Source organism: Arachis stenosperma, chromosome 7 (assembly GCF_014773155.1).
Source record: "Arachis stenosperma cultivar V10309 chromosome 7, arast.V10309.gnm1.PFL2, whole genome shotgun sequence".
NCBI classification, from domain to species: Eukaryota; Viridiplantae; Streptophyta; class Magnoliopsida; order Fabales; family Fabaceae; genus Arachis; species Arachis stenosperma.
The window spans coordinates 75134971-75161273 of NC_080383.1; the positions used below are offsets into that span (position 1 = coordinate 75134971).

Consider the following 26303-nt stretch of genomic DNA (forward strand, 5'->3'; position numbering starts at 1 on the left):
TGTTTTATTTGAATAAGCTTTTGCATCACTTATTTGATTTTACTAGATAATCATGATTATTCATAACTCCATCACCATTGTTTTTTCTTTGTTGCTTGAGGACAAGCAACTATTCTAAGTTTGGTGTTGGAGGCTATGCTCTACATAGTCTAGAAGATGATGAAGAGGAAAGTAACTCTATTCTTAAGCTTTTATTTCTTATATCTTACATCTATTTTTGTTCTTAGTTAATAATCATGATTCATTCATATTTCATGCCACCTTACTTTTGAAATTGCTTACACCCAATATCTTTAAGCATGCAACAAAGAGTTTTTGAATAGAAAAAATTGAAGAAAATTTTTAAAATTTAGGGCAAGTAGGATTAAGAGAGGTAGAGATTTTGATAATATGATTGTGTAATGAGATTACATGTTTGTGAAAACTTGTATGGGAAGCTCTAAGACATGAAATAAAGTTTAGAGAAGTATTATGGAAGCTCTCAAAAATTAATAAAATCAAGAATCAACAAGAAAAAAAAAGGCCCAATGCTCTGAGTACTAATAGTTAGGAAGGTAAAAAAGAACCAATGCTCAATGAGTTATTTTTCTAGTTAAGTGCTTGTGGTGTTTTTGTGTCAAATAAATTTTGAGATAGAACATTTAGATTCAAAGCCAAGTGCAAATAACCCCCATAAGAGAGAAGCCAAAGACTATGAGCACCAGTGACTGGGAAGAATAAAAGAAGCACAGACTCAAAGAGTTATCCAATTAAGTGCTTGTGGTCAGTGACAGATCCAAAAAATTTTGATAGTGGGGGTAAAATATATATAATGTTATAATAATTTTTATAATAAAAATATTACGTTTACATAAAAAATTAGCTATAAAATAATCTATTATAAATTTGTGTATAAATATATATATCATTTAACTTATTTTTAATATATATTTTGTATTTCAAAATTTATATTTTAAGATTTATTTTGTACAAGTGATTATTTTATGTATATATAGCATAATTGTTGTTATAATTATATTTTGTTATTGTAAAATATGATTAAGTTTTAAAATATCTAATTACAAATTAAAATATTAAAATAGTAATTTAAATAATAACATATAATTTAAAATATAATTTTTTATATTTCATATTTTAATACCTTGACAATATAATTAAAATGTCTTTTTTTTATATGTCGTTAAACAATCATTTAAAACTCAACTTTCATACAATTAGCTCTTGATGATATTCATAGTTAAAAAAGTTCATTCAATTAATGTAGTTATTATGAAAAAATTAAAGCTAATTTCAAAAGAAGAAACACAAATGAATAGATAATATTCTTTCGAGTCGATTTCTAAGAAAGAACACCAATCTTATTTAGATTTAAAAAATTGATCATTATAATGGACATCTAATATGAAGTTCTCAAATTGGCTATTAAGTATCGAAAATTGAATAAAAAATTATTGTGGGGTCAAATTTAATAATTTAGTGGGGGCAAATAATAATAATAATAATAATTATTATTATTATTATTATTATTATTATTATTATTATTATTATTATATACTACTCAATAAAATTCCAAAGTATAGTGGGGGCGCGCGCTTGCCCCCACACCCACATGAGTGGATCCGTTCCTGCTTGTGGTGTTTCTGTATCGAGCAAAGTTTGAGACAAAACATTTAGAGTTACGGCTAGACTTAAAGTGCAAAACACCCAATAAAAGAAAAAGAGAAGCTAGCTTCAAGGTAAAAATATATAAAAGAGACCTCCATAATATCATTCTAATGGAATTCTTAAGTTTTAAAAGTAAGGTTAAATATGACATAGGAAGAGTAAAAAGTGATGTGAGGATAGAAAAATTATAAAATAACAATTTCACTAAAATATTTATATAGTAATATTAAAAGTTATCTACTATGCCAAGAGTTTATTGTGTTATTACTTAATTTTTTTATATATTATAATAAATTAACAAATAGATAGATAGATAAATACACAAATAGATTCTTACAAATAAAATTTAATTTTCAAATAAAATATGCCATATTAGAATTTAGATAATTGATATGAATTAAAATTTTTATATATATTTTTTTGTAGAATTAGATAGTTTAGTATATGAAACCATGAGATTAATGTTAAATTGATTATATAGATACTATTCTCTATGATATTATAAATGTAGTTCTAAAATAGATGTTTTTTCTATGTTGTTGAAATGGAGAACATGACAATTTTATATAAAGCTTAAATCTTATATGTCATTCATCCATTCTAATACTATTTTGGACTCTCTTTTAATATATTATAATAGATAGATATTAAAAGTGAGTAAAATGAGATCATAAAATAACTATAATTCATTTACACCTATTAAAGATAAAAATATAAACATAAAAAACATAGAGTAACTAAAGGAAATAATTGTCAAGATAGTAAGATGGAAAAAAAATTCTAAGTCATAATACAAAGAAAAAAAGTAGGCTATGCCACCTTAGAGAAAAATATAATGTGGCACAATAGAAAAATCATAGGTATTTGAGATTGATTCTCAGACTATCTTGGTTTCTCTTTATATTTATTATAAATACATAAATTGATAAATAGGTTGTTTTGGTTTTTTCTTTTATATATTATAAATATACATGTTCATACGGATGGGATCGGAATTCACTTTCTCATATACCAACTTGTGTAAATTTTAGGAGTTAAATTCTTTGTTAACAGTGAATTTTCCTTTCTTTTCCCCTATTTTTATTTAAACTAGAATGAGACCCGCGCATTGCGCAGATGATAAATTAATAATAGTATATAATAAATATTAAAAATAGCTATATTTTGTATAATTAAATTAAATATATGTAAATTAAAGTTAAATTTAAAGGTGCTTTGTTTAAAATAATTTGTAGTACAAAAAATTTAGATATAGAGTTATACAAAGTGACATTTTTATTTGGTGATTTGATTTTTGTATTTGTTTTAGTTGATGGACTTAGTCTTCTTATGTGTCGCTCATCTTCCTTTTTCTTTATTGGTTATTGTTAGAGTTGTTGCTTTCTTCATTCCGTCGTAGGTTCTTGTGAATACATGTTATTTATGAATTGTTGAGTTGTATGCACTTTCTATTATGTTGTTTGTTCCATTTTGCAGGTATGTTTTTCTCCGGAAGATGTATTTTGAATTTGTATAATTTTTTTTTCTTAATCTCTTGATGTAGTTTTTCAATGACATCTATAATAAAAAGAACAAAAATGTGTAGATTTTTTTGAATAAATTATTTTTAATAAGAATAATTAAAATAATATAAAATAAAATTACCTGTTAGTATTTTTTTTTGACCCACTCTGTCAGACAATGTCTCAAGTGATGCAAATTTAAAATAATCTTGGAAAATATTCAAAATTGGATCTTTATTGCTTTCGTTGTATCTTTACTTGACCTATACAAATCATTTGCATCTTCTATTTTTAAATTTTTTATAGTATAGACTTTTTCTTCTTGTGACAAATGTTTGAATTTGTTCATCATATTTCTCTTCACAATTATATGAAGATGTGTTCCTTTCAATATTAATAAATCATAGTTAATAATTAGTTAAAAAGAAACAATGAATAGCATATTAAAAGAAGTATAATTTTAACGATATTAAAATACAATTATATATAAAGTATTATAAAATAATATAAAAAGTATAAAAAGTAAAAATAATTAAAGTATTTTTTCGTAAATTCAATTTAAAAATATAATAAATATGTTTATTTTATACTTTTTCATCTAATATAATCATTTCTAAGCAAAGAGACTCTTCTTCATTTGTGGGTGTTAATATTTCCCATAGATGAACCACGCGAACTTTGATAAACCAATTGTCTTTTCGTTTGGTGATATTGTCCAAAGAATGATGCTCCATTGAGTAAGTTTGAGATGTTGTGTAGTTCAAAAATAAATTTTTTATGCTAAATTTGATATCATTTAAAGGAATAGTGATAAAAAACTTATATAAGTAGTTTAAATAGTATGGAATTTGGATATTTGTAACGTAAAATTTATTATGATTATTAATATTATTATTACATTTGTAATATGAATGTTTATTATATTTAATGAGTTATTTATAGAGATTAACAAATTAATTATTGGAGTTATAAATTTATCGTATTGTTTATAACAGTGAGATATAATAAATCTATCGATATGGATTGAATGTCTTTGTAGATTACAAATTTGATTACAATTTTTTGTATATTTTATTTTTTTTGCTGATTTGGAAATAATAGTTAATTTGACAAAAACTGAATGGTTGATTCTAATATTTTAGCAAGTAAGCGATATTGCTCACATGTCATTAATAGAAAGAAAAAGATGGTTTAAAAGTAAAGTGGGTAAACAGAAGCTACGTGAATATTAAGCTGCCAAAATTGCATATATATTGAGAAGCTACGTGAATATGCAACCAGAAGAGATGATCACAAAGTTGTTGATGAACAGCAAGTAATGGTAGATGTTAAGAAATGGTATGAACTATGAATACAAGTAGTTCAATGAAGAATAATCCAAAATTTGAGTCCATAGTATTCTTTCAACAAGTTCATCCTCTGAATATGCATGCTGATTGTGAATGATCAAACGCATTGTGCTTCTTGCTTAGATGAAAATTAAGACTTTCCATTTAGGTAACTTAGAGCTTGTTCAATTCACTTAATGCTTCATAGGCTTCAGATGCACTTGAGGAATCACTGTCATATGCTAATGATGAGTCAATCACTTGTTGAGGAGATGTTGATGTTTGCAATGCTGATGCTGGTGGAAATGATTCTTTCGAGAATGAAGCTGTAAAAGATTGGCAATATTTCAATCATTAAACTTATCAACAAAGTAGAATTTTAACATGAAAATCATCTATGAAAACTTCTATCCCATTTTCATGCCCTGATCGAGCATACCGGAAAGTCTAAGTAGTAAAAAGAAAGAAAAAAAATATTAAATAGTAGGAAAAAGACATGAGAATAAAACCTTTGTGTCCTTTAGCTTGGAGCTTTTGAGTGTGTCGCTTAATAAGCTTTTTAGCTTTCACAATCGTAAGCTGCCTAGCAAATGTAGAAGCTTCAGCTTCATTTTCACTGACATCTGATCCCTGTGCCTCTTGTTCTCCTTCACCTTTCTTTGTCTTGTTCACAAATGCCTTTGCTTTTTTCTTTTGAGTGTGGAATAGACCTTTAATGGATGTTACAAATCCATCACCTGCTCCATCAGCTGGACGCGGAAAACCTGACTGGTCAGATTTTACTGCTGAATTGTCTTTGTCCCTTATCTCTGGACCACTAGCTGCACTGGGCTGAATTTGACCTTTGTCTTTAAATTTCTTAACCTGCATGACCCATTTACCAAAAGGCATAAAAATGTATTTAGTACAATGTTAGAAAATGGTAAATATTACCATAAAATAAATCTAGACTTTTCTTAATAGGAATACACCATTTTAAATGGGATCACAAGAAAGAGTTTTGGCAATAGAATGTTTTCTGATGTTGCAATGGTTGGTGTGAATAACATAAATATCAAGAGTATATGGCTACTGAAGGGTGTTTGGTAAGAGAATGATATCGCTTATGAAAATACAAAAACTACCCTCATCTCCATCCACCATTACTCTACGGGTCACCTAACCCACCATGTCTACTACCAATTGTCAAGTATTCTTCTAAATATACTTGAAACATTACTGGAAACTTCATCCACCTATCAAATGTAAAACTCAGATAAATATTGAATAATTAATTAATAAGTTAATTATAAGTAAAAATGGTTTAGAATAAAAATTCGAGGAGTGCTACACATACAAGTCTTTTTGACTTACAAGTCTTACAAGTTACTAGGCCTTTTAATGCGTTATTCAACGTTTCCTGTTTTCAAAGCGCTACACTCAGAACGGTTCTTCTTCTTCTTCTTCTTCGTTTTTTTTTTCCGATTTTCATGGTTTCTGAAATCAAGCTTTGAAATCATTTTGAAGAAGAAGAAGCAGCAGAAGATGAGGAGAAAGAAAAAGAGTTCTGAATTATGCAACGAATTTTGGGTGTATTTCTTAAATCCTTTGGGTGTATTTTTCGTAATCTTTTGGGTGTATTTCTGTAATCCTTTTGAAGATAATGGAATTTCAGAAATACACCAAAACGATTACAGAAGTACACCCAAAATGATTACAGAAATACACCCAAAGGATTACAGAAATACACCCAAACGGTTACAGGAATTCACCCAAACGATTATAGAAATACACCCAAAGAATTACAGAAAATACACCCAAAAGATTACAAAACTACACCCAAAGGATTTAAAGAAATACACCCAAAATTCGTTGAAGTACATCTTATGCATAATTCAGAACTCTTTCTCTTTCTCCTCCACATCTTCTGCTGCTTTTTCTTATTCAAAAACAATTTCACCATGAAAAATCGAAAAAAAAAGGAGAAAACAGAGAGAAAAGAACGTAAATGAAGAAGAAGAGGAAGACGAGGAAGAAGAACGTGCAGAAATGAAAGAAAAGGAGAAGAAGAAGAGTAAGAGGAAGAAGAACGTGCAGCAAGAAGAAGAAGAAGGAGAAAGAGAAGGCAAGAAACGAAAGAAAAGAATAAGGAGAAGACGAAGAGGAAGAAGAATGGTTTGAAGCGCGTTTTGAGCGTTAGTTTTAATTGAACTTGTAAGGCTTACAAGCCTTAATCGCTTGTATGCGAAGAATTACTCTAAAAACTCGGACTCTTATTTTAAAGATTTTGGTTTAAGGTGGAGCCAACAGTTTAAAATTGCAAACGGACTCATGTTGGGCTCAAACCTATAATATATAAACCCTTCACTTAACCCATTTCAGCACACTCCCCCTTCATTAACTCAAATACATTCAGCACAAAGAAGGAAGAGAAGAAGATAGTGGTGCCCTAAATATTATTATTCAGCACTTCACTAAAATCCACATAACTTTCAAATTGTAGCTCTGATTGATGACCCATTTACGGTTACGCGTTCGTCTCGACTCCCTCTTCGATTCTATTTAAATATTGTGGTAAGGAACTTCGAAATCCTTGCTCCATTTTTCATTTCTCTTCAATTTCGCGTTTTGGGTTGAGGTGTTGAGAAAATTTTGATTTTTGATATTTAGGGGAGGTTCAATCTTGAGTTCTAATGGAGTTTCAATCCAAGGTTACGTGAGATGAGGTAAGGAATTTCAATCTCCCAAAATTTTCCACTATATGCGAAAACCTAGACTTGAACTATGAGGAATTTATGTGATTAGATGAATTATGAATTGTTTGGCTTGAATTTGGCACGGAGAAAATTTGCTTGGCGTGGGACCGGTATGGGATTGAGTTGAGAATCATCATTGGTGAGGATTTTAGTAGGGCTTGGACAAGTTGGAGTTGGAATTGCCGGAGAAAAGATTTTCCAAGGTTGAGACTGCCGTCAAAGAAGGTACGGGTTTTAGTTTTGGGTAGACATTATGTAAGGTTATGTGAAAATCTAAGTTAAATGCCCCTACGATATTGTTGAATATTGATGGATATTGTGTGAATGATTAATATTGATTGATGATTGAATGATAATATGTTGTGGTATGAAATTGAGAAATTGAGGTTTGATTAGCCATGTATATGTGTGTGATTGAATTTGGATGTTAGTTGTGCTTGGATTGCATAACATGGCTAATGATATGAAAAATTAGGCCGAAGGCCGTGATTGGGTGAAGTGCACCCTTATGGTAAGTTATGAGCCTCATTTAAATTGTTGGAAAGGTAAAATTGTATTGTGATTGTGAATTGGTTTGGTTATAATTTTGAGTGAAAATTGATGAAAGATCGAAAATGGTTAATTGATGGGAATTTGATGGCTTTAGGCCTTGAATAGTTAGGATGAGACTTGAGAATTGATGATTTAGTATAGAGGGTGTTTGAAGGTTGGATTATGTTGGTTTTGAAATAAAATAAATTGAGAAATAACCAAAATGAGCATTATGTAGAATTTGGTAAAACAGAATTTTGACCAACTTTGACGGACCATAACTTGGTGTTCGGAGTTTGGAATTGAGTGAAACATGTCTAAGAGCTTTAAAACCGTCCATGAACGGAAGAAAAACGATTTTTGTAGCAAAAATTATGAACGTTTGAAAATTGGGGTTAAAATTGAATTGTGCAGAGTTTGCAGAACTTGGGACAGTAGCAAGTTCCGCGCGTACGCATGCATGGTTCGTACACATGACCCTAGATTTGTGTGTATGCACGAATGTGAATTTTTGCGAAACCAGACTCAGGTTCCGTGCGTACGCATTAGGCATGCGTATGCACAACTACCCAGTTTTGGCCAAAATGCTATTTTTGAACTATTTAACATTCCCAATATGTTTATAATCCCCTTTAACCTCCATATGGAGTCGAATAACTAACTGATAAGCCTTGAATATACTAGGGAGTGATATGATAGATTAAATTGAACTATTCCTGGATAAACACTTAGTTAACTAAATGAAATATTGCGGGAATGGTGGTTTGTCCTGAGGCTAATTTTTTTTATATTGATTAAATATATGTGTAATACATTGTTGTTGGAAGATTAGGTGTTTTTTTTATATGGTGTTTTATTCAAATCGGAGAGTCCGATTTGTTTAAAAAAAAAAGACTACAAATCGGAGGGTCCGATCTTTTTGAAAAAAAATAAACTACAAATCGGAGGGTCCAATTTGTATTTGATATTTTTTTATTTTTAAAAATAAAGATCGGACGGTCTGATTTCAGCATTAATTTTTTTTATTTTCGAAATCACAAATCGTACTGTCTGATTTGTGATTGTTTGTTTAAAAAATAAAACAAATTGGAGGCACCGATTTGTAGCTCCCATAGCAATGTCAAACACTTCTCTTCTCACATCATCCTGAGATACACTCTTCTCTCTCTCACACAAAAAAGAAAAAGCGTTGTCCTGACTGCGGTGAGGACGGTGATCACATTCTGCTCGTGGAATAATGAGATTAAAGTAGCTAATAAATGAATAGGGTTATGTTAGGTTGAATCTTCCAAGACTGGATGGAATTGTCAACTGGCTTAAGACATGATATTGATTTCTTGCCGGACAAGGACGGTGGTATCATCCCGCTTGCTAAGTGCGTAAACTACTATGCGGGGATGGTGGTTGTATCCTGCCTGCGGTGAAAATGGTGGTGTTATCCACTCACGTGATAATGAAATTGGTAATTGATAAAAGATGGGGTTAATAAATCTAATAAGTTGTGAAATTGATTAAAGTTAATGACTATTGACTAATTGCCTGAGTAAGATGCAAGGGTTATTGTTTGTCCTACTTGCTTTGGGTTAAGTAGGGATGGTGGCCTTGTTCCCCCCCCCCCCCCCCCCAAATGAAGACGATGGTGTTATCCCGCTCATAAAAGAACGAAATTGAATATTTGATAAAGAGTTAGGGTTAATGAACTTAATAACTTGTGAAATTGCTAAAAGACATTGATATCGATTGATTGTGGCCTAAATAGCAAGATTGGCCAGAACAGTGGTTTGTCCCACTTGCGTGGCAAAGTCTGGGTGTTATCCCGCTTGCGTGGCAAAGTTTGAGTGCTATCCCGCTTGTGTGTTTGAGAATGACAATCATTTTTTATTGGCAAGGATGGTAGTCTTATCCCGCTTGCGTATTGGTTTGGCACCGGCACCGGCACCGGCATCAGGCAAGGACGGTGGTTGTATCTCGCTTGTTCGTGTTTGCTGTGTCGTTATGAGGATGGTGATTTTGTCCCACCCACGGTAAGGACGGTGGCGTTGTCTCGCTCACAAATTACACAAGTTGAGGATGAAAGATTCCCTCTTTTGATGTGATAGAAAAGTTGAGGATGAAGGATTCTCTCTCTTGTATCATGACTGTGATGAGATTTGATGTTGAGCACGATCTCGTGAGGACGGCGATACGTAACTCTCACTTGAGATAATGTGCGTGAGGCTCAGTGAGGACGACGATACGTAATCCCCACTTGAGACCTAAAAGTGGGTTTTCCATGATGAGGGCGATATGTAACACTCATGGAGGGGACAAATCTCGAAGTGGGGATGACGATACGTAATGCCCAGTTGAATCAATGAGTACGGCTCAGTAAGAAGGGCGATACGTAACGCTCACTTGAGACTGGAAGAATGTGTTTTGTAGATGTAGGAAAATTGGAAAGGCACTCTCCTTTGTATTAATTCTCCCACATCTCTCTCTGATTACAAGGTGAAAAGGCACACTCTTTCGATGTGGAAAGGTACACTTCTTCATAATTTCTCCAGGAGAATGTAAAAAAGCACTCTCCTTTATTTATGTTCCTCCTGGGGATGTGCAACCGAGAGATAATATCCGGATTAGCTAATGAGTGTGTCAGGTTCTGACTTATAGCCCATGGAACAGGCATGTATAATGTGCATTTTTTGCTATTATTTGAGTGTGCATATTTGTTTGGTTTGCCTAACTGTATATTTCTGTTAATTACTAATTGAAATACTTGCTGTACTTGTTCTCTACTTGTGTTTGCTTTGTACTACATACTGTTTTTGTATGATTTCGCTGTTGAGACATGAGACTTGTGATTAATGATGATTATGACTATAGAAATGAATGAGATCGATGATAGTTCAGAAAATGTTAAGCATAGCGAATTAATCCCGTATTAATTAATGTTTGTGATTAAAATTATTGAAATGAATGCTGGACCAAACAATTGTGGTATTGGGATTTGGATAGTAATATATAAGAAATGGTTGAAAATAAAGGTGGATATGGAACTGAGATTTAGTAACTTAACCATGTTTGGATTAGAAAGAACCCTAGGCTTGAACCTTGTGGGTTTCGAGACTAGGATTAACTAGCGGGTTCATGTAGTTTTACATAGTCTCTATTTAGAATTATTACTCTACTAAGAACCTTCGAGTTCTCACCCATTGTCGAAATTGTCGATTTTTCAGATAACAGGACGTGACGCATCCTACTAAGAGTGCGGGACTTGTTGGTGAAGTGAAGAAGACTTTAATTTTAAAGTTTATCCTGTACTTAACATATTTCTCCACTGTTAAACATGTATTTGTATACTTTTCTCTTAGAGGTTTTATTTTGGAGAAACATGATGTAATTTGCACTCTTTCGATTTCTATTATGTTCTAACCGGCCTTTTCTTTGTAAATCGAGACTATTACTATTCATGTATCTAACTCTAGATCATATATATATATATATATATATATATATATATTTGTTGTTTTTGAACGCGAAGTTTTCTCGCTTTAACGTTTCGAGGGTGATAATGGTTGTCGCTTTGGTTTATCTTTCTTTCATAGGCTCCTAGTTAAACTATATTCCTTCAAATACTACATATGTTTCTTTGTTTTTAGGTGTCGTAATGTCTCGCCACCTTTGACTTACGACTGCAGCGTGAGGCCTTGTGTGATAAGGTGTTATATCAAACGCTTTAAAAAGCACATGACCGAAAATCACGTTCCGAAGATCAAAACCAATTTTTCTACCAAACATGTTATCAAGATAGACTAAAAGAAGGAAAAAATCACCTGCATTCCAGTCACAGATTTCAAGACTCCCCAGATGACATGCTTCTTAACTCGTGAGAAGAGTCTTTGCCAACTCCCAACAAACTCTACCCGATGAAATTGATCCATTAGTAATCTCAGATCACTTACGGCGAATCTTGACCCTTCATATGTAACCGATAACTCAACCTACAAGAAAGAATGCAAGATAACAAGTGACCAGATGGAAGATGGCAAGTGACAACTTCTTTTCAAACTGCGTCCAACAACCACCAACCTGGCTAATCTTGATTTCATGAAACACCATCATCTTTTTTGGCTTCTTCTCGTCACTAGGCTTAGAACCTTTAGTTTTGCTTTTAGGTGCCTCATCCTCACTAGAGTCGGCCAATATTTCTTCCTTTGTATTTTTAGCTTTGGATGCCTACAAGCACGTTACCAAAGTCCTTATGACAAATCTACCATGCAAAAACATATAAACTTGGATAATAGAAAAAACATGAGAAAAGAAGCTAAAACCTTCCTTAGTTACCCCAACGATGTAGATTAAATTAGCATTACCTACAATGTTGCATAGATATGGGCGTGGTACTTGTACTAGGTGTATGAGAATGTAAATTTTGCAGAAAAATAGGTATAAGTATGCGAGCATAACTCTAACAAAAAAGATAATTAAATCATAAATCAAGTATAGTTTGCAACATTTAATGTTTCATGAAGATTAATTTATATTTAGATATATTTTTTTCAATATAATATTTGATCAACAAGTATGCAAGTATCCATATTAGGTAGATACTAGTATCAATGGCCTTTAAGATACCCATATTTCAGACCCTAATTATATTAACATTATTACTTGAGAGACACGAACCGGACATTTTATTAAATAGTCACCTGAGTTGAATCGGCTTGGGCTGAGGATGAGGTATCACCTTTCTTTGCACGCCTTGCACCAGCTGTCGCTGAAACCTTCCAAACCTCCTGTACGGATAATCATTATTAACTGGTGACAAACCATGAATTTTATTAATGTTGGTGAGATAAAGTTTGCAAGATCCTTAACTAACCTTTCGACGTTGAGAATCACGTTGTTCTTCTTCTGGAAAGAAATACCCCCACATCATTGTGTACATTGTCTCTGTTAAATGGATCTTAAGGGGGTAGATATCTACCTATAATGTAAAAGTAAACTAGAGTTAGTAAACAAACTGCAAGAGTCAAGTTCAACAAAATGTCTCATAAATAACAATTTTGATTGAAATGCTTTTGTACTCAATAGATTCTCAATTCTAGACACAACAAATGAATGGAATATTCTAGGGAATGCAAAAGTTATCAATTAGTCATTTCTTTACCAATAGCTATTAGAGCAATTCATATTGCAACAATTATTGTACGCTTCTCATCCCATCCCATCCCACCCTCCTCAACAAAAACGCCAAAGTGATGGAAATTACATCTGCATGAGAAAAAGCTTTTCCATGCAATAGCAAATGACAAGGAGAGATATGGGTGTACCTTTTTCTATGTTTCCTTGAAAGGAAAACCATCTTAAGCCTCTATTAGGAAAGATCAATGAAAATTTTAAAATTGTAGTTGATTTGCTAATAAGTTACTAAATCTATTAGGATTAGTTCCTAATAAGTTACTAAATCTATTTGCTACACATAAGTGAGTAGTTTAAAGCAAGAGATAATGATAAGTTAAGGAAAGTGAAGAATGATATTAGTTGGTTATAACTGATACAATGTACGAAACCAAACAATAAAATAAATGGTAAGTTACACTCACACTACTTAAAGCTTATCAAAATTACACACCACCCTCTATTTGACTAGTATACATTCACCTCCCCTTTATTGCATCATCAAATTGAAATTGCATTAAAAATAGGTTGAAAAAAAGTCACTTTTAACCCGACAATCTCTCTATGCATATAAAACTCATCGAGAAAGCAGAAGAATCACAAAAACTTTGTTTCTTTTAACATTATTATGAAGGGCATTTTTATCATTCTAATTGAATAAAACAAAATAAAATAAAAAGAATATTTATACACATGTGACAAGCATGTGTATAAGGATCTGTTAGTTAAATCAACATCAAGGGATGTAAGTGTATTATTTGGTTGTGCAATTTGTGTAAAACAAGGGAGGTGAATGAATACTGGTCAATTTACCGTAGAAAATAAATCATTTAGGTTCAGGGTTGCCAAAGTACTTTTTCAACCGGTGTCGATAATGTATTTTGTTTCGTTTTGTTTGAGCTTTATCTTCAAATACAAGACATTGATTAAGGTAGGATCCATCACAAGGAGTTACAATAATTAAACTGGAACAAACTTGGATTCATTGAAAAGGAGAAATCAGGCAGCATAACTTTCATGTTGGTCATCTTAGCTAGTTCTTGAGGATTCTAGGCAAAATTTGCCGAAGAAAACTGGTAGCAATAATGTTACAAATCATGATATCTTTCCACTAATGGGACCATAACAGTTAGCAGAGTCCATTTGAGGTGGTTGGAATGTCTTTTGAAAGCTAATAAAAATTATAATTTTGCCAAAAAAAAAAGGGTGCAAAACAGTAGTTCCAGAACCACTTATCCAACAATTCTCTCCATTTGCAAGCTTGTGAATTCTCTATTTCAACAATTCTCTCCATGCCAGGATTCCTAAAACTTACCCAAGTGGGGTTAGCAGCGGACAGTTTTGCAGAATGCAGCATTAGAGTTTATTATTAGGATTTAACTCTTAGGGATACTCTCATTCTCTCATCTTTAAGTAATAGACTTGAACAAAATGATTAAAACAACATAGCAGTGATAGATGGATCGAAGACAGAAGCACGACGAGGTGATCATTGAGGCAGCAGATGCTAGAGGAGGCAGTGGATGTGTAGTGGAAACGACTGTGGATGAATAGTGTAGCAAACTTAGGGAAAAGAACAAAAATGTAGAAAATGCAAGAGATGAAAAGTGGTTGGATGGAGAAAATAAGACTAGGTTTGGAAAGAGGACAGCAAGGTCATATTTAAAACTCTTTGCTATGATTTAATTTTATCCTGATTCTTAACACATGTAAAGTACATTATCTTAGTAGGAATCTTCTAGACTCTCAATCATATGATGATAATGCTCAAGTGAGCATCTAATGAACTCATTATAAAGTCAACCAACAATGTTTGTGAAGTTTGCGATAAATCAACTTAGGATAGATAGTGGTGTATTTATTCCCTCCAGCTCCATATGGTATGTGTAAGAATAACTCGTAAGGCTTATCTTATGAAGACTTGTTAGAAAGAACATGACCGTGTAGTTTATAACTAGCCATAGACCATATTAACAGGCTCCTATGGGTTCAGGTAAAGGATTTATGATGTTCTAAGGTGTATTAAGTTATGTGTATATTCATATATGAAGTGTTCATCTATATTACTAGGACTTGATTGTGGATGATAGATGTTTTGGATGCTTCAAAACTGAATGCTTATATGTGGTTAATTTATAATGTTGTGATTTGTTGATGATGTGGAACCATTTAATGTGTTAGATATATTGATAACTAACAGAATTTATGACTCAAAAATAATTATGTTACCAATCTGTTCATTTAATCTATCTCTAGTATTCTAAAACAAAAGAACCTGAAGGAAACACTTACCTGAAAAAGTTCAAAGGGAGCTTTTCCATCCTTCGGTTGTCCTTGTCTTGCATCAAGCCTAAGCATCACTTTTCTGGTGGAAGCAAACATACAATATCAACATTCGAAAATAAGGAAAACATGAAAAATAAGGCATTGGAATTTTATTTGTTATTGTTTATACCTAAGTGGATTCTAAGAAAATATATAAAGATATTCCTTGAATTGCTTGTGTTAATTTGGAAGTTCATTAAGCCCTTTATGTACAACTAGAAAATGATTGTAGTAATACTGTAATGTTTACTACAAATATATTACAATTATCTGTGCACATGAACTTATAGGTTAATGAGCACATTTTATTAATATCTATTTATGTTTCAACTCTTAATCTAATTCTATAACAGAATTCAAATGTTTCAATTGTTTAAAATGTTGAGGAAATGTTTACACAAGTACCAATTGTGAAGGTCAAGCAAACTTTAATGGCAAATCATTTTTCTATCATCATATTCAGCTTTTTATAGATATGTAGCTGGATATAATTACCAAGAATGTCCCCAAAAGTGAAAGTAACATATAAAAGATAACAACAGAAGTATTCATTCTCTAGAGAGCTTGGATTTGTGAAAATAGTTTTATCCAGGCTTAAGAGATGGTAAAGAAAATAGAAACATTAGAAAAATTATCAAATAAACATGTTGGAAAAGCTCTATTACATTGATTTTGGATTCTTTATTTTTTGTTATGATTTTTGCATAAGTATGCCTTATATTCCTTACTTTCTCTAATTATGGCTCTTTATTCCAAGACAATACTTTTCAATTATTAAAAATTAAGTTATATCAAATGACTAAGATAATTACTGGAATGACAAAAGTAATACTGCAACAACTAAATTTTGCCCCAGTAAAATAGTATACCCTAGAAAGTTGTCTTGTAAGCACCAATAGGTACAAGAAAATTCCAGAGAAGAGTACATACTTTCCCCATTCAGACGGAGGATTCCAAGCTGCCAAAACTGTATCAGACTTGGCATTAGCCAGACAATTTCTGAAAACAAAGTATTTTGTTGTGAAATGAGAAATGCCCACATCCTTGAAATCCCGGTCAAAGTCGTAAATCTAAGTGGTTAGCAGAAAAAAGAAATCGAATTAGCATATTCTTGAAAATTCAGACAAAAAAAAAAAGAATTTTGGAAGTTAGAAAACAAGGACATGAAAATAAGGGAAGATCTGTGTAAGTATACTACTGTCCCTTTCCCTCATAACAATCAAGAATAAGAAATTACAGTAGCTTAGGTTTTGTAGTCCACTTAAGGAAGTTGAATGAGAAAATTCAAATCTTTTTGCATTTAAAATTTCTTTAATACATGTACATATAAAGCAAGACTTTAAGGATATGTTTAGAAGATTTTGATACAATGGGAAGGAGAAGACATTAACAGGATGGTAGAAAAACAAAGAAAAAGGAATGGATTTCCTTATTTGATTATGCAATAAAAAAATGGATGACTTCTTTCAACAGTTACATCCTCTTGTTCAACCCTCCCTTCCCCTCCATTGAGTTCCCAATTTGGAGGCTTAGAAAAATGAAACCGTTGAGTGGAGAGGGACACATTGTCCCTTCTTGGCCATCCCACCACATTCACTAAAGTGTCTTGTAATCATAGTTCATTTAAATCTAGCCAGTTATACCACTTATCCCATTGCAACTCTTCTATTGTGTAAACTTATCTTGAAACTCATTAATTCCTCGTTATTTGATAGAATGCGGTTTCCACTTTAACCACATTCTATATATGGTGAGGTGATGAGTCTCCAAATGAGTACACACAAAATAAGTTGTTCTATCAATATTCTAGTTGACTTATCACCATAGGATGAAGAGTGTCTCTTCCTTTATTTTCACCCAATCTTATTATAATAAAGTGATGAGTGCAAATGAGCACACTAAAGAAGAGTCATTCAATCATTAACCTATTTCCATTTGATATTATGATAGAAGTTCATATTTCAAAAATATTTTTCAGTGAACAAACTAAATTATAGAATGAGACACATTAAAGCTTGCAGAAAAGAACTTACCAGGTCATTGATCTCAACTTCAGCAAAGGATTTACCATGAATAAGCATGCTCCAAACAACTTTATTAATTTGCAAAGATAAGTGCATGGCATGGGAGGGACTTTTGCTCTTTTTTTCCTTTTCCATTAGTTGCAATTGGGCAGCTTTTTGCAGAGCAACTCTTAGAGATGCATATGCTTCCTTCCTTGCTTTCTTTGCAACTACAAGTTCTTTTCTCAATTCTTGGATCTGCCAGCAGTATAGGACTACTTCGATTACAAATGAAAATTTGTTCTTCACAAAAATATGCACAAGTACATATGTTGTCAAGATTCAAATTATTATTCCCTATGATTGACAATATTTGTCACTTTAATCATATGTATACTAATAAAGAAATTCAAAATCAAGAATTGATTACAAAATTATATATCAAAATAACTTTATTTAAAAATTTATTTATTTATGATATTTTATTATTTGTTGTCTTCAACATTTTGTGGAGACTAAAGGTAAAAAATACTTAATAAATATTAAATTAAAACATTAGATTATCAAATATATTTAACAAAGAAAAATTCTTTAAAATGATAATTACTATACGTCTATACCATATGGAATAATAAGATCTGTAAAACAAATTTAGTGAATAGAAAAAGCCTAAATTTAAAAAACACACATTTATAATTAGAGTCGAGCTACCAGGTCACGGAATTCTATGGATTATTGATAAGATTTACTTACCAACAAAGGTATCCCACCATCTATCATCCAGCACTCATCTTCCTTTTCTAGACTCTGGTCACCAATATTGTCGCACCAAAGAGATAATTTCCCTATATCATCAATAAGCAACCTCTGTTTTCTCTCTACCACTTCAAGATTGATTTTTTCAAGTTCAACCTCTTCAATCCCATCAGGAACCACCTCATCTGCTGCTTCCTCTTCCACAATATCATCATCTTCAACAGAAAGTGACAGGCTACTCTTTTGAGGCCTAAATTGTGTACAATAATATACTCAATTTTTTTTAAGAAACTTTTCATATAAATAGAAAATATCTTGAATTTTATTTAAAGGAAAAAGAGCATCAAAATATATATAATTACATAACTAATCTACCCAGGTTATGTATTATTAAATATCAAACCCATCAATAAGAAGCATATTTCACAAAAAATAACATAGTAAATGAACAATAGAGGAAATCAATATAAAAGTAAATTCAAAGAGGAATTTTGTAGTGTCCTCAAACATCGAGGACTGCAAAAAGAAAACATGACACAAATATGTAACAGGTGACGTAAAGTAACCCCAAAAAATAATAGTGATCCTAGCTACACAGCACATATAAGTTTCAACAACCAAATTTTATGGTACCATTAAGTTTGACACAGTAATAAAAGATATAAACATACATCAGTATGTAAAGTAGGTAAACAGATAGAGAAACATCACATAGAATACTTTGAAAATTTGATACATCTTTTGATCAATAATTTGTATTTAAATACATTAATTCAAAAGTGAATTACCAATAATTTGGTGCATAGTTTTTTTACTGTGGCAAGCAAAAAAAATTCTTATATGAAACTAGAGCATATTTAATGCATGCTCTAGGGATATTCAAACCATTTTATTTATAGTATCAAAAGTTATATAAAAAATAAGAATGAGTTCCTATGAATTAAATACAATAAGAATGAGTACCTAAAGCACAAACTAAACATGCTATAAGAGTATACAATATTAATTAAACATAGAAAGGATCAAAGAGTATAAAGGTAGAGAGAGATTCTTGCAGACAAAAACATCCTTAGACATACTCACAATGAAAGTGGATTCTATTAACGTTATTCAAGGTTTTAAACACTCCCCCAAAACTTTTATGTGAGTAGCCCAATGATGATTGCTAAACATGTGTCCAGATAAGAAATTTTTTGACATAGAAATGGATCATACTTTGGAATGCGTGCAAAAAGAAGATTGCTTAGTACATCCATCATGACTTGAAATTGGCGAGATGTCATTATTGCTGTTATATTGTGAGAATTGAATTTAACCTCTTTCAAGGGCTTCACCTGCAGCAAGGATGCAAAACTTGTCAACAAATTATGGACATAATTTTTTTACTTGATTAAATACTATTTGACAACTATTATCCATCGAGGTTAATTTTTCTAGTTAAGTTCTTACACAATTCCTACATGAAAGCTTATTACAAGTTTGTTAGTTGGGTCACAAGCATATATCTGTCTTTATGCATGGAAGGGGAGTATTATAAGTCTCTTATTGTGCTAGGCTCACTCAATTCAATTGGATATCTTATTTGGGAAACAACACGAAATGAGACACTTGATTATGGAAGACAACATTTGATTGACAAGAATGTCATCGAGGAAGATTTAAGGGTTCCTTGAAGTGAACAAGCAAGGTACGAGTATATTGCATATGAATTCCAGTCCAGTTCAATTTAAATTATAGTGTTACATATGTATATATACGAATTTAGATCCTCTAAATTTTGAATTTTTACTTTAGACGATAAAGTGTGATCTCTCACCTTGAATGGTTTATTTTTCATATTTTTTCTTGGTTCCACTTATAAAATAAATGGTGAGAGATCACACTTTACTCTCTAAAGTGAAATTCAAAATTTAGAGGATCCAAATCCCATTTTATCTTGCAAGAATTATTAAAAGATGCATGATATACATACGATCAATTCTAAGATATATGTACACGTTACCAGAGTAAAGGCCTAATTTGGTCAATTAAGTTGCAAGCCTGTTTCGTTTCGGTCCATAAAATTTCAAAAAAAAAAAAAAGATTCATTTATGCCATGTGGTGTGCATGCCACATGGCACACTAATGTGTCAATTAATACGACAAGTCAAAAAAATTGTAATGGTTACCTAATGATTACCCGTTTAGAATAAATTAACTTATGAAATGTAACCTAAGGAACTATAACCCTTGAAATTTCAGGTATTTAATATCTAGGTGGGGAAAAAGGTACCTTGAGTTCGTTTGTACATCCTTTGTGCCTGGTGTATTGAAAGTACATATCGCAAGGCATAAAAACTCTCTCAAGAAGAGCACCTGTACGCATTACTTTTGGAGAACCTCTAAGAATTTTTGGAAGCCATTGTACTCCAGCACCAAGATCAACATCTGTTGGCGCAACATGGGCCTGCACATGCTCCAACATAACAGACATCTCCGTTCTTTTCCAAGCAATTTCAGGTACAACAGTAGGCAGTTCTTTAGTGCTAAGTTGTTGCTCAATCATTTCCTGACCAACTTGAAGGACCGATTGAAATGATTGGGCCAAGACACGACCACTAACAGCAGCAAGTAAAAATCTACCCTGAAAAGTTATGATACGAATTAGTCTTCTAGGATTGATTTCCCTATTCTTCTATATTTTCTTCTATATTTCAGGATTTGTTTATTCATTTCTTCAGTAGTTTAGGAATAGGATAATAGATATTATAAAAAAGGCTTATGGGATGTAATATACAATATAATGTACTGTCTACAAAATATACTATATCAACTTTGATATTAATCATCTTTACTCTTTTTTTTCTTCATTTGCTACCTACAATTTATAATCTTAACATGGTCTATTGGTCATCCTCAATGACTTATATATCCACTATTCTATAGTAAAGTTTCTTATAATTTAGAAATCTTTTATTGTTCCTCCATTGGTATTCTTTGATACTTATCTTGAATATATCTTTCTTATCACTCATATTGCAATGGAAAGAATGATTTCTTCCAAAAGCTTTTACTAGGTATAAGCACATTAATGATTTCATACTTTAACACATCCCTTGGAAAAAAGAAAACAACCTGCGGGCTAAAAGCTTGGATTTTTTTTATGAAAAATTGAATATATTACACGAACCAAATTCAAATAGATCTTAAAATAACAAAAAAGCAGAGTTGGCTGCTACTTCTAAAAGATCTTTCGAAATAATAAAAAAAAAAGAGAAAATATATATCGTTTTAGTATCAGTTGTTGTTGTTTCACTCAATCCTCACACACTCTCACTCACTGTTCTGCAATGTATTGCAGATCTCACACTCGAACTGTTGTATGTTCAGAGAAAAAGAGAGAGAGAGTTGAACACTAGAGAACTGAAGAAGCAAAAAGAAAAAAAACTACACTCTAACACTATTCAATAAACTGTTAAATACAATAACAGAAAGAAAAGGAAACTAACCACTCACTCCACTACCTTAAGAATAGGACTCCACTTCTTTAAAACTAGAAACTAGCTGAATAAAAAAAACTAACTTGCCTCTGAGGCCACTAATAACTTTGACCCTATTAACTGAATCATACACATAAGCATAAAACAGAAATAAATAAATATCAGGTCCTAATACATTATCTAACATTTCTCCTCCTTGGATTAGAGACCTGGACACATTCCAACTTCATGAATCAATTGACTAAATCGACTAACAGCAAGAGGCTTGGTGAAGACATCAGCTATCTGATTATCTGTCTTGCAATACTTCAGCTCCACCTCTTCCTCCTGTTGTGCTTCACGCAGATAATAGAATCTCAGCTTGAAGTGTTTAGTCTTGCCATGAAAGACTAGATTCTGAGCAATTGCAATTGCAGCTTGATTGTCCACATACAACACAGTTGATCTTTTCTCTTGCAGCCCCAAATCACAGAGTAACTTCCTGAGCCATACTGCATGCTTTGCAGCTGCAGTTGCAGCCACAAATTCAGCTTCAGCTGTAGACTGTGCTACAACTTCCTGCTTCTTTGAGCTCCAGGAAAAACAACCTGATCCAAGTGAAAAACAGAAACCCGTTGTGCTTTTCATGTCTTCCACCGAACCACCCCAGTCACTATCTACAAAACCAACCAGCTTCATCTCAGGAACTGCTTTGAATTTCACACCATAACTTTGAGTCCCCTTTAGATATCTCAACACCCTTTTTGCTGCAGTAAGATGTTCCTTAGCTGCACAATGAAGGAACCTCGATAGAATACTCACTGCATACTGAATGTCAGGCCTAGTAGCTGTTAAATACATTAGACAGCCTACTAGACTTCTGTACTCATTCTCATGCTCAGAATTCTGCACATTACTCTTGCTTAACTTCTCTTTCTGATTAACAGGAGTAGTGACTGTCTTGCATTCTCCCATTTCAAACCTCTTTAGGACCTCTCTGATGTACTTTTTCTGACAGATGAATATCTCACCTTCTTTTTGCTGAATCTCCATGCCAAGAAAGTAAGACATTCTCCCCAAATCTGTCATCTCAAACTGCTTCATCAGTCCTACCTTCAGCTTCACTATCTCACTCTCCTCCTCTCCTGTAACAAGCAGATCATCGACATAGATAGACACCACCACAAGGCCTCTCTCACTCTGTTTGTAGTACAGAGTGACTTCACTTAGACTCTTTTGGAACCCAAGCTGATGCAGATAACAATCAATTTTGCTATACCAAGCCCTGGGAGCTTGTTTCAGCCCATACAAGGCTTTCCTCAGCTTATACACTTTGTCTTCATGGCCTTTAACAACAAATCCTTCTGGTTGGTCTACATAGATGTCCTCAGATAGGTCACCATTTAGGAAAGCTGATTTCACATCCAGCTGATAGATGGTCCACCTTTTCTGTGCAGCAACAGCTAGTAGCAATCTGATGGTATCCATGCGAGCAACCGGAGCAAAAGTTTCAGAGTAGTCCACCCCACTCACTTGAGCATATCCCTTCACAACCAACCTGGCTTTATACTTGTTCACAGTGCCATTTGGGTTCAATTTTGTCTTAAAAACCCATTTGACACCTATAGTCTTCTTGTGATCAGGCTTAGATACAAGTTGCCATGTGTTGTTCTTGTTGATCATGCTCAGTTCTTCTTTCATAGCTGAGGCCCACTCCACACTTTCTTTTGCTTCCTCAACTGTTCCTGGTTCTAGGAGAGCCACATTACATCTGGCATAGACCTCTGCCAGTGGTCTTGTACCTCGCATAGGCAAATGATCAATCAATTCATCTTCAATCAGCTCACACTCATTCTGTAGATCTGCTTCCTCATTTAACTCATCCTCATTCTGCACATTAGCTTCAACTACAATATTGTCAGCCATTTTCTTTTCAAATACTGCCCTCTCCCAATTTTTATCTTCACAAAAAATCACATCTCTACTCACAGTAATCTTTTGTGCATCAGGACAATACACTCTATAGGCTTTAGACTGAGAACTATACCCTACAAAGATACCAGCCTCACCTCTATGATCAAGCTTGTCTCTACTGATTGAAGGAGTTAAGTAATAGCATAGACAACCAAATGTTCTTAGTCCACTAACCTTTGGTTTGTACCCGTGCCATGCCTCGAATGATGTCTGCTTGTTGAGAGCTTTGGTTGGTAACCTATTCAACAAGAAGACAGCAGTATTTACTGCTTCTGCCCAGAAGCTCTTGGGTAGTTGTTTGCCTTGTAGCATACATCTTCCCATCTCCACAATGCTTCTATTTTTCCTTTCACTCACCCCATTTTGTTGGGGAGTATAAGGAACTGTAAACTGCTGCTTTATGCCAGAATCCTCACAGATGGCTTTGAACCTTTTTGAGGTATACTCACCACCATTATCACTCCTCACTGTCTTTATTTTACAATTTGCTTCATTCTCCACCTCTTGTTTGAACCTCAGAAATACTTCATCAACTTCTGACTTTTGTTTGAGAAAGTAGACCCAGCAAAATCTTGTGCAGTCATCAATGAAGGTCACAAAGTACTTGCTTTTGTTCAGTGACTCCTCAGGCATAGGCCCACAAACATCTGAGTGAACCAGTTGAAGCTTCTTCTTGGCCCTCCATCTTGTTTTCTGGAATGGCTTCCTTACTAGCTTCCCTTGCAGACATACTTCACAATCAGACACTTCACTTCCCAACTGAGGCAAGTCTTCAACTAAACCATGCCTCTGCATAAACTGCAATCCCTTATAGTGAAAGTGACCCAACCTTCTATGCCACAACTCCTCCTGACCCTGCACACATGCCATAGCTTTGCTCTCTTTGCTTGCAGGATCGAATGCAAATGTTTTGTTCTGCATAGGGATCCTAAACAAGAGTTTGCCCTCCTCATCTGCAATAGCACATTCATTCTTATCAAACACAATCTTCATGCCCTTCTCAACTAACTGTCCCACACTCAGAAGATTCTGATCTATCTTGGGAGCATAGTAGACATCAGACATCAGCTTGATTCCTCCAGGGCCTTCAAGTAACACATTGCCTCTTCCTTCAACCTCTAGATGATCACCATTCCCAATTCTCACTCTAGTATTGACTGATCTGTCAATATTAGTGAAAATTGCCTCATTTCCTGACATGTGATTGGAACAGCCACTGTCCACCAGCCATCCATCACGTGAGACTTGAGACACAAAGCCTGAAGCAGCAAACAATTGCTCCACTTCACCTGCAGCTGCTTGAGCCTCTCCTTGTTGAGAGCTCTTTTCTTTGCAGATTCTCTCTATGTGCCCCATCTTCCCACACTTCCTGCAGACTACATTTGGTCTTCTCCAACACCTAAAGAAAGGATGACCTTTCTTTCCACAGTGTTTGCAGGCTTCATCACTCCTTTTCCTCACTTGTGCATCACTTGAACTAAAACTGGTCTGTTGAGCACCAAACTGCTTGCCTTGCTTCTTCTTCTCACCACTTCCATGCTTCACCCTAGCCTGCATTGCACCTTCAACTGGCTCATCTCCTCTCCTCAGTACCCTCCTTTGTTCTTGTGCTTGAAGAGCACTAACTGCTTCAGCAAATGGCATCTCTGAGATTTCTCTTGTGTTCTCAAGAGATGCTATAGTAGCTTCAAATCTTTCAGGTACAGAACACAGGAGTTTCTCGACAAGTCTTTCCTCTCCAAGATCAGTACCCAACAGTGCCAATTTATTGGTTAAGTCTAGGAGTTTATTAGCAAATTCTTGAACTGATTCATTTTCCCTCATCTGCACTCTTTCTAGCTCCCTTTTAAGGTTCATTGCTTTCATTCCTTTAATCTTCTTATTGCCCTCATATTCTTTCTTCAAAAAATCCCAAATATCTTTTGCAGATTCTAGACTCATAATCCTATTAAAAATAATAGGAGTAACAGCAGCATAGAGACTAGATCTTGCTTTGGCTTTTCTAGTCACACGTTCTTTGTAGAGCTTTTGTTGATTTGCAGTTGGATTGACAACCAATGGAGGCACCACGTAGTCATCCTCCACTGCCTCCCACAGATCAGCTCCTTCAAGGAATGCTTTCATCCTCACTTGCCAGACATGATAATTGCTCCCATCAAGGATTGGAGGAGCAATGCCTGCTAGCCCAATAGTTGTTGATGAAGCTTCCATCACCACAGCCCTTAAGATACTTAAGGCTCTGATACCAATTTGTTGTTGTTTCACTCAATCCTCACACACTCTCACTCACTGTTCTGCAATGTATTGCAGATCTCACACTCGAACTGTTGTATGTTCAGAGAAAAAGAGAGAGAGAGTTGAACACTAGAGAACTGAAGAAGCAAAAAGAAAAAAAACTACACTCTAACACTATTCAATAAACTGTTAAATACAATAACAGAAAGAAAAGGAAACTAACCACTCACTCCACTACCTTAAGAATAGGACTCCACTTCCTTAAAACTAGAAACTAGCTGAATAAAAAAAACTAACTTGCCTCTGAGGCCACTAATAACTTTGACCCTATTAACTGAATCATACACATAAGCATAAAATAGAAATAAATAAATATCAGGTCCTAATACATTATCTAACATCAGTTAAGGTTTCTAGTCATGGGAATGAATTTTCCTCAGGCAAACCTATTTTTGCCATTTAACTCAATTCAAAATGCATAAATAATTGAGACTTACATTTGCATCCTCTGAGTGCAGATTAAATTGTGGCTCAATAACATTCACCATGAAATGTCGAGTCCCTTCTGTTGAATCTTCTGTATTTTCCTTTTTTGCTGGAAATAAATGAATTAGTGAAATAACATAATTAC

At 33.4% G+C, this 26303-nt stretch overlaps 1 protein-coding gene across 1 annotated transcript in view; it reads right to left on the bottom strand.

Annotated features, from left to right (window-relative positions):
- Positions 1-4431: 4431 nt before the first annotated feature.
- The window catches only part of LOC130941843 (protein KINKY POLLEN-like), a 36105-nt gene continuing 14233 nt past the window's right edge, over positions 4432-26303 (bottom strand). The window contains 13 exon segments of the mRNA XM_057870459.1: positions 4432-4821; positions 5005-5359; positions 11574-11741; positions 11830-11976; positions 12450-12536; positions 12623-12727; positions 15214-15286; positions 16177-16316; positions 17280-17507; positions 18003-18255; positions 19221-19339; positions 20278-20628; positions 26170-26267. Of these exon segments, the coding sequence (XP_057726442.1) occupies positions 4670-4821; positions 5005-5359; positions 11574-11741; positions 11830-11976; positions 12450-12536; positions 12623-12727; positions 15214-15286; positions 16177-16316; positions 17280-17507; positions 18003-18255; positions 19221-19339; positions 20278-20628; positions 26170-26267 (2276 nt within the window). The 3' untranslated portion in view covers positions 4432-4669.